Source organism: Diabrotica virgifera, chromosome 3 (genome assembly GCF_917563875.1).
Source record: "Diabrotica virgifera virgifera chromosome 3, PGI_DIABVI_V3a".
In the NCBI taxonomy this organism is placed as follows: Eukaryota; Metazoa; Arthropoda; class Insecta; order Coleoptera; family Chrysomelidae; genus Diabrotica; species Diabrotica virgifera.
The window spans coordinates 173619549-173637518 of record NC_065445.1 but is presented as its reverse complement, the minus strand read 5'-3'; the positions used below and the strand labels follow the sequence as shown (position 1 = coordinate 173637518).

Sequence of the window (17970 nt, the reverse complement as noted above, 5' to 3'; positions counted from 1 at the left end):
AAACTATACGGGGATATATTTAATTAGTCGTGTACATGACTTTCTCACACGGGCGGACACCTGATCGGGGGACGAAGGTTGTTATAAGGGGTCAAAGTCGCGGTTTTTATTATTTTTTTTGTGACTCATGATCGATATGGGGCACCAAAATTTGGAAATAAGTAGATCATGACGTAACTAAGTAAAATCTCTAAAGGCGGACTAGGGTCAATACGCAAAATTTATGTCAGCAGAAACAACATATGATAACTCTGAACGACAGGATCCACTATTTGAAGATCATTGGCTGATTTTCCTGAATTAGAAAAAGACGAACCATTGAAATTTGGTATTAGAACTTTCTTGCTTCAGATCTGGGTGATCAGGTAAAAAATAAGTGAAAACGTTGAGTTTACAAATTTTATCGTTGTAAACGAGTTAAATCGGGACTTTATAAATAGGATTTTTGAGGTTATGTGTAAAAAATGGGTAAAAAACGGTTTTTTCTATTTTTTCTTTCTTCCCGCTCAGAAATGAAAAATTCTGAACCTGACATTCAAAAGAACGAAATAAAATACATAAAAAATACTATTTAAAAGTTGGCCAAAACACATTATCATAACCTAAAAAATTGTTGAAAATTTCAAAAACTTTCATTATCTATTCTCTGACATGCTATGAATCTTAGACAAGGAAAGAGAGAGGACGAGTAATCCTATGACCAAAAGTGAAGCCGAACCGCCACCAGAGATTTTGATCAGCGACGTATCTTTGGGGTATTGTTATAGATTGAGTATTTAATATGAAAAAATAAAATGTATTTAAAATGAAAAATTTGTTTACGGTAAATGTTTTACTAAGTTGCTCGTATTACGGACATATGTTTCAATACGTACATATGTTTTTATTACGAATTTTAGATGAGGATTTACTTTATTTTTTATCACATTTTAACCCTCAAAGAACACCCACCACTGGCAACCCATTGTTATATTTGACGTGACCGCCATGTTTTTGGTGGCAAGCAAACTCAAAACTGGCTTCACTTTTTAAACGTGTATTAAATGAGTGTTACCCGTCCTCTCTCTTTCCTTGTCTAAGCTATGAATCTTCATTTTTAAAATAATTATTTTCAACCTAAAAATTCTCAAAATGCGAAAAAATCGTTTAGTATTATTTAACATTTATTTGTATATTATGATCAAATTACATTAATTTAAAAGAAAAGAAAAGATGGTTCAGATTTGATTACAGTACAGAGCCTCTACTATGTGCTTATACGTATTTCGGAATAACCTGGGTAGAGGCACTGAACTGAAATCAAATCCTTTCATCCTTTCCGGGTAATTATCAAAATAATTACCAAAGATGCTACTAGCATCATCTATGAATCAAAAGTCTAGACTTTTACATTAATTTACATTACATTATTTTCAAACAATGATATAGTATCAATTTGATAATTTATTGCTAATTAGTCGTATTTTTAATAGATTCAAACAAATAAACTAATGATAGAGCGTCCACCTACCGTTAGGCAACGAGTCTTCGTTAGGCAACGAGAACTTGAAAATTATTTCAACGACATTATATTATTACACATTAATTGGTTCAATATATCAATTGAAACTTTTTATGATAAATTAGTGAATTAGTCAGTATTTTGAATGTATATTTTGAATCTATTAAAAATATCACTATATTAGTTGCAATAAATTATCAAATTGATAATATACAGTGTGTCACATTTAAGATGAAGACAGCCCTATATTTCGGCTATCAAAATATATACAGATTTGAAATTTTGCACAGTCATACAGGTTGATGGTTCATATTTTTTAAGATAGTCAACTGAAATTTAAATTTTAAACGCGGTCTACTGCGAATCCACAAACAGGATATCGAAAATTATTTGGAAAAGTTGTTCCAAATATTATTATAGCCCCACATATCAAATTTTATGACAAAATTGAAAATTCGCACTTTTAATTATTTTTTCTTTCAGTTGTAGTCACGATCCTAAATCCTAAAAAACGGTTTTTCGATTTTTTCGTTCTTTCCGCTCAGATATTAAAAACTCTGCCTCTGTCATTCAAAATAACGACAAAAATTACACAAAAAAATACTATTTAAAAGTTGGCAAAATCATATTATCATAACCTAAAAGTTTTTTGAAAATTTTAAAATTTTTTCCTGGGCTCAATTTTCAATATAAAAATCTGAAAAAAATAGGTAAAAGATACATTTTGAATTTTTTCAAGCAAAAAAATAAAACATAAAAGAATTCTTTCTTTTTTCGATTCAAGAGGTTCTAGGACCTCTGGGAAGCTGAAAATTTCCATGAAGGCATAATTTTATATCCTTTATCGAAAACACAAGTAGCGGGGCTGATCGATGCAGGGCATTTTTGACCATCTTTTCCCGATATAGCCTTTGGCAAAAATAATTCAAAATTAGCGAAATCGTATATCAATCGACGCAAAGTTAAACGAAGAGTTCAAATATCGACTTCCGGTCACGTTGGATGAAAACCTACATAGAACTTATTGTAGAATTGAAGCTCAATTGATTGTTTTACTGAATAGTTTTTAACGGAGTTCTGGGATGTTGGGATGATAATCGTGCAATATCTGTATCGTTATGTGTTTATCTGTACTGTAATCGATTATGGTGTCCAAAAAATTGAACTGGGTAATTGTAATTAATTCCAATGTTGCATTAATCTACCTGTTCAAGTAACAATGTATTTATACCTAATTTATATAAAGTTCTAAACATAAGAACAAGTTACTTTTATCATTTGTTTATTATTTCAGTTAAACTATATGAGGAAATTAACCATTTAATATTTTTAGGCTAGGAAAATAGAAGACTTGGGACAAGTTAATTTTCAGGAGGAGGAAAAGAATCGATTTAAAATGATTTATGTACCCAATTGGTTTAACATTGATCTCAAAACGGGTGTAAGTATTTACAAAGCAAATGATGGGTAGTTTTTTTCTACTTCCATGCAACAGTAATTATTAAGAGTTAGCGTAACTTCTTTCTTTACGTGGTTTACGGCATTTGTCCAGTTATCTTTCGTAACGTTTTTATGGATTTTAATAAAAGTTGTTTGACATCTTTCAATTGGGCCGGCGCGGCGAAGCGCAAGCGGTAGTGTGCTTGCCTCGCATGCCGGTGGTGCGGAGTTCAAATCCTATCGCCGGCAAGAACAACTAGACATTTTTAAAATGTTTATAGGCCCCAGGTCGACTCAGCCTGAATAAAATGAGTACCTTGGGTAAAATCAGGGGTAATAATAGGCGGTTAAAGCGTAGCACTGGTCCTGTTACCTTCCTTGTATACCGTAGGCCCTAGATATAGCAGACTACCCTGCTATATTCTCAAAGCCGCGTGCGGTATAAAACGGGAGACTATTATTATTACATCTTTCAATTTAAAAGTTGTATTTTGTCTAGCCACTTCCCCTTTTACTTGAGCCCATACTAATTTTATAGGATTTAGTTGACAATGATGAGGTGGTAAACGTAAAACAAATACAATGACATATTTTCAATACATACACTGGCGGGTAAAAAATTTAGGTCATGGGTGAATTATACACGTTTGATGCCTTGAATTTCCTAAACCTGTTTTCCGATTTGAGTGATTTTTTTAGTATCTTATAGCTTTAATATTTAAGAATCTCAGTGTATTAATATTGTTGCTAGACAGGTAAATGTCATTTTATACCGGGTGTATGAATCATACTGTGTTTTTTCCTTAAAGTTCGGAACACTCTGTGGAATATTATAGCATGGATAAAATATTGAAATTAAAACCCAATTGTAGCCTTAGGCTTTCTTAACATTTTCTTCTTTGATCCATTTGCTTATGTTGGATAATAAAAAAGTTAGGTACTTTAACAACTAGCCATGTTCTTCATCAATACAGGGTGTTTCTAGATAAGTGCGACAAACTTTATGGGGTAATTCTACATGGAAAAATAATGACTGTTTGCTTTATAAAGATATGTCCACAAATGCTTCGTTTGCGAGATACGGGATGTTGAATTTTTTCTTACAAACGTGACAGTTTATTTGTTGCTCTAAATCCGGTTGAGATATGCAAATGAAATTTGGTAGGTTTTAAAAGGTGGTTATTGCGCATTTTTTGACATACAAATTAGAATTTTATATTCACCATTGGCGTGCATACTGGTATAAATATTTTAGATAAATCCCGTACGCACGCCAATGGTGAATATAAAATTCTTAATTGTATGTCAAAAAAATGCTCAATAACTACCTCTTAAAACCCACCAAATTTCAGTTGCATATCTCAACCGGTTTTAGAGCAACAAATAAACCGTCAGTTTGCAAGAAAAAATTCAACATCCCGTATCTCGGAAATGAAGCATTTGTGGACATATGTTTATAAAGCAAACGGTCATTATTTTTTCATGCAGAATTACCCCTTTAAGTGTGTTGCACTTATTTAGAAACATCCTGTATTGATGAAGAACATGGCTAGTTGTTAAAGTACTTAACTTTTTTATTATCCAAAATAAGCAAATGGATCAAAGAAGAAAATGTTCAGAAAACCTAAGGCTACAATTGGGTTTTAATTTCAATATTTTATCTATGCTATAATATTCCACAGAGTGTTCTGAACTCTAAGGAAAAAACACAGTATGATTGTTACACCCGGTATAAAATGACATTTACCTGTCTAGCAACAATATTAATACATTGAGATTCTTAAATAATAAAGCTATAAGATACTAAAAAAATCACTCAAATCGGACAACAGGTTTAGGAAATTCAAGGCATCAAACGTGTATAATTCAACTAGTGACCTAAATTTTTTGCCCGCCAGTGTAGTAAGATTTATGTTGACTTGCAATTCGTAATAATTTCGTGTTAAATATAGCCTGATCATACGTTAATGTTTTGCGTTGGAGCAAGTCAATTACTATATCTACTTTTTACCATGAGACCATCGGTAACTTTTCCACTAATTTTGCTGGCGTTATAGCCAGTGGCGGCTCGTGGTAATTTAAGGAGGGTGTTCAATTAAAGAATGGAATTATACAAACGGTGAATAAGCGCCTAAAATTTTTTATGGCCTCGCCAAAAGATGTTCTGTAAAATGAAACCTATCTTTGACCCGATTAGTCAGAATGTCACACACTTTTTTTGTTTTGTGCAGAATATGATACCTACTGAATGATGGCGCTTCTTCGGTGGTGAAGGTGGACGCAGAAGTTACGAATATTGAAATAGCTTTGTCAAAACTCTAAAAATCCGTTTATTTTAACGGCATCCAAAGACCGAGATTGAAATTATAGTTTTATTCTTTGAAAACACTAAACATGGAAAACAAAATAAAGAATGTAGTTTATCACACCCGCATAATCACGAAGTTTTTCTATATTGTTCAAGTTAGTCCATTCTTTTTATATGAAGTCGATTTTCAAAACTATTTGCATTTTCTTTTATAAACTTCACTGAATAAGGCTCCATCCTAAAAAAACTACCTACCAATATTGTATTTAATAAATTACCACAATAGAAAATACCAAACTGTGAATCGAAACGCTTTGCCCCGGTCTCTGTGTGCAGTGCACAAATCCTCAATGTTTTAAGATAGGAGAATCGCTGGTTCACGGATTTAAGAGCTCTCGTTTTTCTATAGGGTTACTGTATAGTGGCTGGGTTCAATTTGAATTCTGCACTTAGGTACCACGTGCATCTAGCGTAGCGGTGTTGTGCAAATAAATTATGTGATTAATAAATACAGTTATATTTTAATGATATTTATGAGATTTAAGAAAAAATATTTTAATGATATTTATGATATTTTTAAAAATATGTATTTTAATGAAATTTGATTGGGTGTTCACTGCATAAGTAAACCAATGGAGAAACCGCCCCTGGTTATAGCTGGAGTGATAGCTGGCGTTAACGAAAACAACGATGAAAGCATTATTAGGTAGTATAGACAATTCTAGAAGAAGTACAGATATACGACGGAGATGCAAGGTGGATAACATTAATGACTGGGTAAGAAACAGAAGAATAGAATGGAATGACCACATAAGCCGAATGACAACAAATAGGGTAGTTAGGACAGCGAGAGACGGTTCCCCAATAGGAAGACGATCAGTGGGAAGACCACGAAAACGATGGAACGACAACTTACTAGAGGCACATTGAAAAAACAGAGTCATGTCTATACAAAAAGAAGAAAAAGAAGAAAATTTTATATCTGAGAAAAGTAATCCTCAAAAACATCAAAGTTCATTTCTTCGTGGTAATCTTTAGTGGAATTCAAATAAACCATTCTACACAAAACCATGTTTGCTACCAATGTGCATGATTATTAATGTACCCTTTCCTGTGGGAGCATTTAAACCAGTCGAATATCCTTCTAGAAAGGCTTGTCGAGAACTTGTAATATTGTTATCTACCCATACTTGTTTCATCTAAATTGAAAATCTTTCGTTTTAATCTAAATATATTTATCGATCTCAATATCGTATGTTGGCCTTCGCCAACAAACAATCTATTCTGTGTCGTTCAATATAGGATGTTTTCGTTGATTTTCATAACAAAAACAGATTTTATTAAGTAATTTCCATAACTTATCTCGGCCAAAGTGAGGAAAATTATTATCTCTTATTGTCTCTAACAGTGTATCAATGCAGGAATCTCCTTATTTAAATAGAACGTACCAACTTTTTTCCACAGGATGTTTCTATAAAAGTCATCAATTTCCATTGGTTGTTTTCCTGTCTGTTTTCATGTCTTTTTGCCACAGTAATGTTTCCGTGTTTTCTTTCGCTTAAAAATTTGTAAATAGTTATTTCACTGACACCTGTCATACCGGAGCACATACTCATTACGTTATTAACCGTTGTTAAAGGTTGTTGATGAACAAGGGAGCCATGAACATTTAACACAATGGGTGCGTTCACCAGACCAGTGCGCTATGTCAGCGCTTTGAAACTGTTTAAGATTTTTCGGGTGAACGTCATGTCAATTTGGGCTAAACTTCAACGTGTTGACGAAGCGGTCGCCATTTTATTGAACGTAGTATTTGCATCGCTTCAATCTTGAACGTGTTTAAGAAATATATTGTAATGGCGCGCTGATTTGAAAATATTTACTTTTACAATGGTTTTAATTATAAAGTAATTGAAACTTAATTAGGTTTTATATAAATTAGGAAAACTTAAAAAGGAGATACATAATTGTATACGCTCACGAAATTATAAATCTGTGTATTGAGGAACAATATTTTCAACATAATTCATATTTCTCGTGACAATTATTATTTATTTATGGTGGGAATACTTCATCATCATCCAATGGTTCTGCCAAGTCCAGCACAGCCAGCAGCACTAAAAATGATTTCTTTTTCATGTCATTATCAAACAACAATAAAGGTAGTATTATATTATCCATTTTTGAATTAAAGTGTAGTTAGACACGTCCAAGTTATTAAAAATAAACAAAAACAACGAATCTCGTTTTAGGTTAAGTTCATAATTCATAAAACATGCGAGAACACAGAACAAAACCAACTATGAAAGTGTCAAACGGAAAAATACCATTCACCAGACTGAACGTAGTTTTAAAGCGCTGAAACACAGCTGTTCAGTTGAAACTTAAACCGATTATTTCTGGTGAACGCAGCCAATACCTAGTTTTTTCTCTCAGAGAATACTTGCCGTTTTTTAAGTTGCGCAGCAACGAATTGAAACGATGATGCCGTTTTCCCTTACTTGGTCGGTAGGTAGGCAAATACCCCAAAGATAATTGGTTAAATTCGTGAAAGTCACTAATAAATGATTATCCCTTAAGAGTAAACAGTAGCGCGTCATCACTATTTTTGTTTTTCGAAAGTTCTGCGAACTTTCAACAGTGAGGCAACAGTGCGTCGGTAATTCGACACTGCCATTGACATTTATACTATCAAAAACAATAATTTTTATACTCATAGGCGCGAAATGTTGCCGAGTCAGTTACGTTCGATTTCTTGTTATAGAAAATCGATTTTTAGTAGATCCAATGTGACACAAAATCTAGGCATGGGATAAAAAAGTTTATTTGAAGAAAGTGTATTTTTTTGTCTTTCTTAATGGCGGTTCAGGCCCCTTTTTGCAATATTTTATTTAGTTATAGAGTAATTTCCACATACTAATATATTTCTGAATCTCGACAAAATATTCAAAATTACAGGCGCAATCTTGGACCGCGTTTATTGCTACCTGTTGATCGCTACTGTGTGCTCTTAATTAGACAAAGTATTCTATGAATGTAATGTAATAGTATAGATATGCCTTATAAATTCAAAAATAATTGTACTACTATCAGAAGAGAATTGTTCCGTGAAAGAAAATGCAGGTAAATTGTCTGCCTGCGATACAACTTTTACAAAATTCGTGCTTTCTATTTTCTTATCATTATTGTTAAGAGTTTTAAAGTACTACTATCAGAAGAGAATTGTTCCGTGAAAGAAAATGCAGGTAAATTGTCTGCCTGCGATACAACTTTTACAAAATTCGTGCTTTCTATTTTCTTATCATTATTGTTAAGAGTTTTAAATTTCAAGGGTTCTTTTTTTTAAGTATATCTAGGTAAACAAATTAATGCATAACTCGTAGTTTTTCAAAAAAAAACCTTACTTGTTTCTACTACATCCGTACGACAATGGATTATGGCCATGGAAGTAACCCTTAACCTCGATTATTTGTAGAATTGCATTTGTAATGAGGTGTTAGTTGCAAACAAATAGACCTTAACAAAACAATTATAATAAGTTTATAACTTATAGTCTAAGAGCTAGTGAACCCTCCGACTAACGGTCGTCCTGTAAGGCTAAAAATTTGTCTAGTGATAATTCATAGCACACCAAGGCTAAAACCATGACCTGGCAGGCATCAGCCGTGCACGTGTATCTACCAGGTGAATCGAAAAGTGCAAATCTAGGGGGTAAAATAAACTTTCTCCTGTAAAGTTTAAATTTAAGTATGTGTTTGAGTAAGTCATTTAGAAGAAATGTGTACAATGACAAGCGATTCTGAAGAGCATAAGACCTTGGCAGGCGAGGGGAAAGACTAGGGGTTTTTTCTAAAATTATCTTTTTTGCATCGAACAAAGTTTTTTTAGGTTTTTTGAATCATTCCAAACAGAAAAGGTCTTTAGTGACTTTTCTCTTAGTTTAATAGTTTTTGTTATATAAGCGATTAAAAATTTTGAAAATTGCGAAATCGGCCATTTTTAACCCTAAATCGGACATTTAACTAAAAATTTCAATGTTGCCAAGGTAGGTAGATATTCTTTAAATATTGATTGATGAAATCCCGAAGAGCTTTTTGCAATACAATATCGAAAACCCCTTTGTTTTATAATTGCTAATCAAGCGGGCGCGCCACTGTAGTATAAATGAGGACGTTTGAGTTTGCATAAATTCATTATCTCGAAAATGGTCAAATTTGAAGAGAAATCCTCAGACAGGTCGATTTTTGTTTTTAAATTAGGACTTTTTGGCATATATATAATACTAGTGACGTCATCCATCTGACGTCTGAGGATTTCTCTTCAAATTTGCCCATTCTCGAGATAATGAATTTATGCAAACTCACTTATACTACAGTGTCGCACCCGCTTGATTAGCAATTAAAAAACAAAGGGGTTTTCGATATAGTATTGCAAAAAAGCTCTTCGGGATTTCATCAATCAATGTTTAAAGAATATCTACCTACCTTGGCAACATTGAAATTTTTAGTTAAATGTCCGATTTATGGTTAAAAATGGCCGATTTCGCAATTTTCAAAATTTTTAATCGCTTATATAACAAAAACTATTAACTGAAGAGAAAAATCATTAAAGACCTTTTCTGTTTGGAATGATTCAAAAAACCTAAAAAAAACTTTGTTCGATGCAAAAAAAATAATTTTAGGAAAAACCCATAATCTTTCCCCTCGCCTGGCAAGGTCTTATTCTCTTCAGAATCGCCTGTCATTGTACACATTTCTTCTAAATGACTTACTCAAACACATACTTAAATTTAAACTTTACAGGAGAAAGTTTATTTTACCCCCTAAATTTGCACTTTTCGATTCACCTGGTAGATACACGTGCACGGCTGATGCCTGCCAGGTCATGGTTTTTAGCCTTGGTGTGCTATGAATTATCACTAGACAAATTTCTAGCCTTACAGGACGACCGTTAGTCGGAGGGTTCACTAGCTCTTAGACTATTATGTCTACCGCAGATCTCTAAAACTCAATAAATAGGATATGTTACCACACAGACTTCATCAACCATGACCTAAATGGGAAGTCATGTTTAGATATGACTGATCATTATCTTTAAATTCACCATCTGTATTCGCTCCGTGCATGACTGACGCGACACCTAGCGCCTACACCTGATATTTTTGGCGACAAAAATTATTTGAAGTTAAGCATACAATAAATACATATGGCGAAGTTGCAAATTATTAATTATAAGTTGTTTTCTTATTTATGTATAAAATAGATGTAGTATTAAGAACTGGGTTTCTAAAAATGCATCACAATTTATGTTTTCAACTCCAAACGGAACAAACAAGGAAAATCGATCCTCGTTTTTAAACTAGGAGGAGTAATTCAAATTTACCGCTCTATAATTCTTGTTTGTAATTGGTCCAACCGTAGGAAAGTGTACTCCACTAAATTATGAAATTTTGACATTATTAAGATTTATGAAATTTTGACACTATTGACTTTTAAATTTCTTAATAATAATAATTATATCGGCGAGTTATTTTTTTAATTTTTAGATTTTTAATCTGCCTTTAAGAACTGTTGTTTTTAGAACTCTTTAATAAATTGTTATTAGTGTTATAAGTTGCCCGATACTAATTACTGGATTACCGTCGACATGGCCAACCAAAAAAGAAGATGAATCTGGTTATCTTTATAGTTACATTTGGTGTGAATCTGTCTTTCGAGTTTATTATTAGCATAATTAAATACTTACGCAAAATTTATTTACCATTTTTGATAAAAAATATTAAATTGTTAAAAACAATGACACTGATATTACAAAAAATCGCCAAAATTGTCCTATCTCGCCGCTACGGTCGCTGGCATCGTTTCGTGTATCCCCACCGTGGTCACGCAGTGAGCGAATATAATAATTTTTCATTCTAATTATTATTCTTCTTTTTGTATAGACATGACTGTCTGTTTTTTTCAATGTGCCTCCAGTAAGTTGACGTTTTATCGTTTTCGTGGTCTTCCCACTGATCGTCTTCCTATTGGGGAACCGTTTCTCGCCGTCCTTACTACTCTATTTGTTGTCATTCGGCTTATGTGGTCATTTCATTCTACTCTTCTGTTTCTTACCCAGTTATTAATGTTCACCACCTTGCATCTCCGTCGGATATCTGTACTTCTCGTTCTGTCCCATACTGTCTTACCATCGATTTTTTCGAAGGGTTTTCATCTCTTCTGTTTCGATCAATCTTTTTGTCCTCTCTCTGTCAGGTCGTGTTTCTGCCGCGTGTGTCATTATTGGTCTGATGACTGTTTTGTAAATTCTGCCTTGCATTTCTTTTCCGATATTTTTATTTCTACATATTGTGTCATTCAGGCAACTTGCGGCTCTGCTCGCTCTATTCACTTGATCTTCCACTTCTGTTTTGAGCTTTCCGTAGCTAGATAGTGTGATGCCTAGATATTTAAACTCCATCACTTGTTCTATTATCTGACCCTCCAGCTCCAATTTACATCTTATTCGATTTGCTGTTGTAACTATGCATTTTGTCTTTCTTGGGGAAATTAACATGTTAAATTTTCTGGCGGTTATATTAAATTGGGGCAGGATACGTTGTAAATCATCTTCACTTTGAGATATTAGTATTGCATCGTCTGCGTAGCAGATTATTTTAAGTTGTTTCTCTTCCATTTGGTATCCTTTTTTAGTTCTTACTTTTTTTATTATTTCATCCATGATCAGGTTGAACAATAAAGGACTCAGAGAATCACCCAGTCTTATCCAATTGCCAGTTTCAATTGGGTCAGTTAGTTCATCTTCTACTTTTACTTTTGTTGTGTTGTTTTGGTAGATATTTTCGATCGTTTTAATTATTCCTAGAGGTACCTCTCTTGAGTATAACAAATGGATAACGTCCTTTAATTTGACCCTTTCAAATGCTTTCTTAAGGTCCACGAAACAAATATGCCGAAAGAAAATAGATGGTTTTGTTTGTTTTCGATTCAGAGGGTTGCACAATCGCTGGACAGCTGTTTCCACCGTTTCAGGCTTTTTCAACAGCGCTAGCGTGCACTCCTCTGAATCGAAAAATAGCTCAACCATCAATTTCAGATGAATTTGAAAGATCATTCAAATTCCCATTGGGACGCAATCCAGCGACATCTCTTAACAAATTGAAGAGTCTCAGATGCAGTCTCAGTTGAAAAAGCCTGAAACGGTGGAAACAGCTGTCCAGCGATTGTGCAACCCTCTAAATCGAAAACAAGCAAAACCATCTATTTTCTTTTTTATCTTTACTCAGACTTGAGTACTAGAAAGTTCCTCTTCTGTCCTTTTCCTAGACGAATGAAAGCGAAATGTGATTGCAAGGAATCCTTTTTGTTTTCTACATTCGTCGTCTGCGGTCTTACAAATTGTTAAAGTCGCAGATTAAGGATGTACCAGAAAGAACTTTCAACACAAAAATTCTCAGATTTAAACTACTATTTACCATTTTAATTTTATTAAATTGGTGGATTCTGCATCTGAGACTCTTCAATTTATAAATATGCCGGTTTGTTGTATTCAATGATTTCTTTTGAACTTGCCTCATTATAAATTATAGCGTCCGTGCATGATCTTCCCGACCTAAAACCTTGTTCTTCTGCTAATATTATAATTTCATTCAGTTTGTTTGTTATCACTTTGGTTGTTAATTTTCGAATTCTAATTATTACATATAAATAATTCTTTAATGTATGTTATTAGATGTTGACGATACACTTAGGACAAGACGAAGTTGATTGTTTCTCAGCTTGGTTATCGGCAAGGGACGTAGGCATCAAAGATGCTCCAGATCCAGATCATAAAGTAAACTACGGAAAATTGTTGCTTCAAGCTCTGTTTGAGCATTGGAGAGGAGTCGAGACTGATCCAGAACATAGCCTTTACTTTAGCGTCCCTAAACATATTCCTCTTATTTTAAGGTAATTTAAAAATCATTATATTCAATTTTTCATTATATTAGAAGCGATGTATTTAGTTTCCAAAACATAGTGAAATTAGGATAAAAGCTGACATTTCTCAATACTTCTTTTTATATATTGTGTGGGAATAATAGTGGAGTCAATGAAGGTGGATATGAGTTATTACCTCAGATTTCGTTGAACCTCCATCGATTTTCATAAAAATTGGTGAGTGGTTAAAGGATACCTCAAGGAACAAAGGTGACATAGTGCCAACTTGCGCTTTTTGCATTTTAGGGGTGAAATACACCCCTTTTTTAAAAATTATTTTTTAGATTTCTGAAAGTGCAGTCACTGTAAGTTTTCACTTCCTATTTTGTTGAACCTTCATCGATTTTCATGAAAATCGGTAAGTAGTTAGAGGATACCTCAAGCAATAAAAGATATATAGCATCAACTTGCGATTTTGCTTTTAGGGGTGTAATACACCCCTACTTTTTAAATTGTAAAAAATGCAGATTTCCGCATTATGGCGCAAGTAATCTCGTTTAATTAAGAAAAATAAATATTTTTTTTATATTTATGTGCATGAATTACATTTTTTTTTTAATTTTTCAAACCTTATAGCAACCAAAAATCCGAAAATTAACAAGTCGAAAATCACCAAAACCTTATTCTTCTATATTTCTGAAAGTGTAGTCACTGAATGTTTTCACCCACGATTTCTTTGATCCTTCATCGATTTTCATGAAAATTGTTGATTAGTTAGAGGATACTTCAAAAAACAAAAGTGATATGGCACCAAGTTGCGCTTTCTGCATTTTAGGGGTGAAATCCACCTTTTTTTTTTTAATGATAAAAATGCAGATTTCAGCATTCTGGCTCAAGCAATCTCGTTTAATTAAGTAAAATAAATATTTTTTTACATTTATGTGCATGATTTATAATTTTTATTAATTTTTTAAACCTTATAGCAACCAAAAATCAGAAAATTAGCAAATCGACAATCACGAAATAAATTAATCTTTTATATTTCCAAAAAGGCAGTCACTGAAGGTTTTCACCCCTGATTTCGTTGAACCTCCATCAATTTTCATGAAAATTGGTAAGTAGTTAGAGGATACCTCAAGAAACAAAAATGATGTGCTACCAACTTGCGCTTTTATCCTGGGGGTGGATGTTACCCCTTCTCATGGGTGAACACTATTTTATTAAAAATAACCCCATAATTAGATAGAGGAGTAAATTCTAAGCAAACTTTCTTTTATCAAGTTTATAAATTTTTTATTTAAATAATATTTCATAATTTAATAAAATATTATTGGTACAGTAAAATCTGACAATAACGGCCACTAAAAATAGAAAACAATTGGCCGTTATAGAAATGTGGCCGCTAATGCTAGGTTTCCTTTTCCACAAATACATAAAATATAATTGAAAATTTATTTATTTTAGTAATTAAAGCAAATCTAATTAAATATAATTCTACAAACAAACGGAACATACTAAAATTAAATTAAATTTACTACAATATAAAACAATATCTATACGAAAAAAAAACTACAAGAAAAACAGAATTTTTGTTTGTTTTACATTTTTTTAGATAAACGAAACATACTAAAACTAATTTAATATAGGTAATACATAATATAAAACAACATACTATAGCTACTACGAAAAATACGCTTATCACTAAAGTATCGTCGTGCTTCCATGCTATATTCAACAAAACCAACTTGGTAGGGCCTTTAATTAGATATCGCAAATCACTTTGGCTGATTTTGTCTGCATATATATTATGTTTGAGGAATCCCTTTTTTTTTGTGAGACTGGATATCGGACATTTCTCAAGTATGAATTCACATTCATGGTATATCGTTGCTATATAGGGATAATAATCTGTGCTTTGTTATGGTACAGGCTACGGTAAATATGAAGTAAATGTGGAAGATATACACTGGTTATTTATTTCAATTTAATTTGATTGTTTTTTAATCGTTTACAATATTTAAAATAATTAAAGACATAAAGTTAGGGATTTCAAAAATAAATTCAGTTCTCACTGGCAGAGTGGGAAATAATAAAGTGTCATACAATAGCATTTCATTACAATGCTCATTACAGGCATTACAGGCTGCTCCGTTTGAGAAAACTCATACTCTCAAACTTGAGTAAACACTCATTCAGTTTCGACCAACCCTGTATTAGCTAAAATTAAACGTTTTGCTAGATTAATAATTTTTAACAATAATGGATTATATTAAAAATCACTTGAACATAAATTGATTTTCTGATGTCAAATCACTACAATTATACAGGGGGTGAATATTGGTATGAAATTTGAAAATAAAAACGTAATTATCTTTTAAACTACTTCGAATAACATCACAAAACCTGATATTTTAAGAAATAAAACATAGAGGAGAATCCAAAAATGTAAAAATATACAGGGTGTTCCATTAAACAAAAGATAATTTTGTTTCACCCTGTCAATATGGGTGGCCCTGTATATTTGGAAATGTATTTAAATTCTGATATTATCTATGCCCCAATCTCACCTAAATAAACTTTTTTCGTATCTCCTACAACAAACGACTAATTGGACTTCCCACAACCTGTATACATACGAAATCTCCGCTATAAAATTTTTTCAAAGAAAATGTTATTGGTTTTTTTAAAATAACTCCGTTAAATTTTGAAATATGAGATTTATCTAAAAACCATTACAAAGCTAAGTAAAAGTTCTATAACACTGTATTAAACATAATTTTCTCAATCCTTTATTTTTTTTAAATACAAGGTGAAAGGGCCCCGATTACATGGTTCTCGCAGTAAAATTTAGGTTTTAAATGTTTCTATCTCGGTTATTTTTTGTCGTAAAAAAATATTAAAAAAAGAAAAAGCTTAAATAAAGTTAAAACTAAAATTTTGTTCTCTACCATTTTTTAAGTACATCGAGTATTTTTGGAGTTATTATCAAAAGAAAATGAAATTCACGAAAATTTGAAAAATTCAAATTTTTTTAATCGTATTTTTTTTCAAAAATATGCATTCTAAACCGGTCAAAATTGTTGAAGTTATTACTCATGTTAAAATAAATAAAGTGTTAAATGGGTTACTATAAATTTTAATTTTTGTGGAAATGACGTATGTTTCATTTTTCATTCTTCCCTAAAAAATCTGAAAGGGTCCTCTTATTTCCATCATAACTTGCTTAATTTTGATGCTATCGACTTCTTATATAGCTTTTTGATAGTTACCTTTAAGTACTTTATTAAAATGTTTAATATCTATATTTAACAAAGTGCATCGTTTTCCTGTTATTTAAGCTTGAATACTAAGATTTGAGTACTCGCGGAAAAAAATATACATTCAATTGCATATATATATATATATAATATATATATATATATATATATATATATATATATATATATATGCACTTTGTATATGTAATAAAGGATTTTTCGAATAAGGAGCTTATTTATTTTTATATTATCTTCGATTTTGGTAATAACAACTTTTGTGAAGAAACTTATGGTTTTTGAGTTATTTATGAAAAACTGCTTTAAAACATGGATTTTTTTCAGGAAAAATCAAAACTTTTGATTTTTAATAACTCAAAAACTATTGATTTATTGAAATAACTTTATATAACAAATTTTACTTATAATTTGTCCCTCTATCGATTAGTGGTATTATTTTTAATAAAATAATTTCCACCCCCGAGAAGGGGTGGCATCCCCCCCCTAGGGTAAAAGCGCAAGTTGGCACCATGTCACCTTTGTTTCTTGAGGTATCCTCTACATACTTACCAATTTTCATGAAAATCGATGGAGGTTCAACGAAATCGGAGGTGAAAACCTTCATTGACTCCACTATAAACATAAACCACAATTTGTAAAATGAACTCATTATTTAGTGCAGTCAATGAGGGTATTTGGCACCGACTTCCGTCCGAATGCATTAATTTACATGATATTTTCACATTAAGTAGGGAATAGCTCAAGAAACAAAGCCTACCCTATGAGAAAATATGCTTTTATTTTAATCTAAGAAATAGAAATTTTTTTTGGTCAAAATAACCCCGGGAGCCATTAGAGTACCTAATAGGGAACTTGCTTAAAATTTTAAATTCGAAAAAAATGTTATAAATCACAACAGAACATAATTTAAAACATGTATCAAAGATAAAAAAGTTTTGTTTGTCTTTCGTTTGGCTCCTAAAGACGATTAAACATTCAAATTATCCCAGCCAGCCCAAAACGCGTCGTGACGTCATCCGGTTATATGCTCCAACAAAGAAAACAAAATTGTAAAAAATTGATAATTAGACATTTATAAACGTCAGTAGAAAATACAGTTATGTGACGTCACAAGTGTTTTTGATCGTTTGAACTATTCATAAAAAAATTGTACTTTTACAAAATGGCTTTCTTTTCCTTCAAAAACTGTATCAAACTCCAGTCTCAACAAACTGGTATATATTATTACAATGACATACGATAAATGTTACTAGAATCTAAATATTTTTCCCTTATTTCACGACGATGACCTAGCCTAATACCCAAGTAAGTGGAAGCCAATAAACTAAAGAAGAAGAAGAATATACCTAAATATAACCATAACTATATAATAAAACTATGTGACGTCACGGGTCGTTTGAACTATTTTATACCGCAGAAGAGTTTTAATTTGTAAGTTATTACGAGTTTTTGAAGCGTGAAATTTTGGAAATCTCATTTTTAAACAAAACTGAACATTATTATGTAATAAAAAAATGTGCAAGTTCC

The 17970-nt window shown here is 32.1% G+C and overlaps 1 protein-coding gene across 1 annotated transcript in view; it reads left to right on the top strand.

The window, feature by feature from the left end:
* LOC114334842 (WD repeat-containing protein 48 homolog) overlaps positions 1 to 17970 on the top strand; it is a 160711-nt gene that overhangs the window by 95145 nt on the left and 47596 nt on the right. The window contains exons 9-10 of the mRNA XM_028284954.2: positions 2835 to 2942; positions 12981 to 13198. Coding sequence (XP_028140755.1) covers positions 2835 to 2942; positions 12981 to 13198 — 326 coding nt within the window. The remainder of the gene's footprint in view (positions 1 to 2834; positions 2943 to 12980; positions 13199 to 17970) is intronic.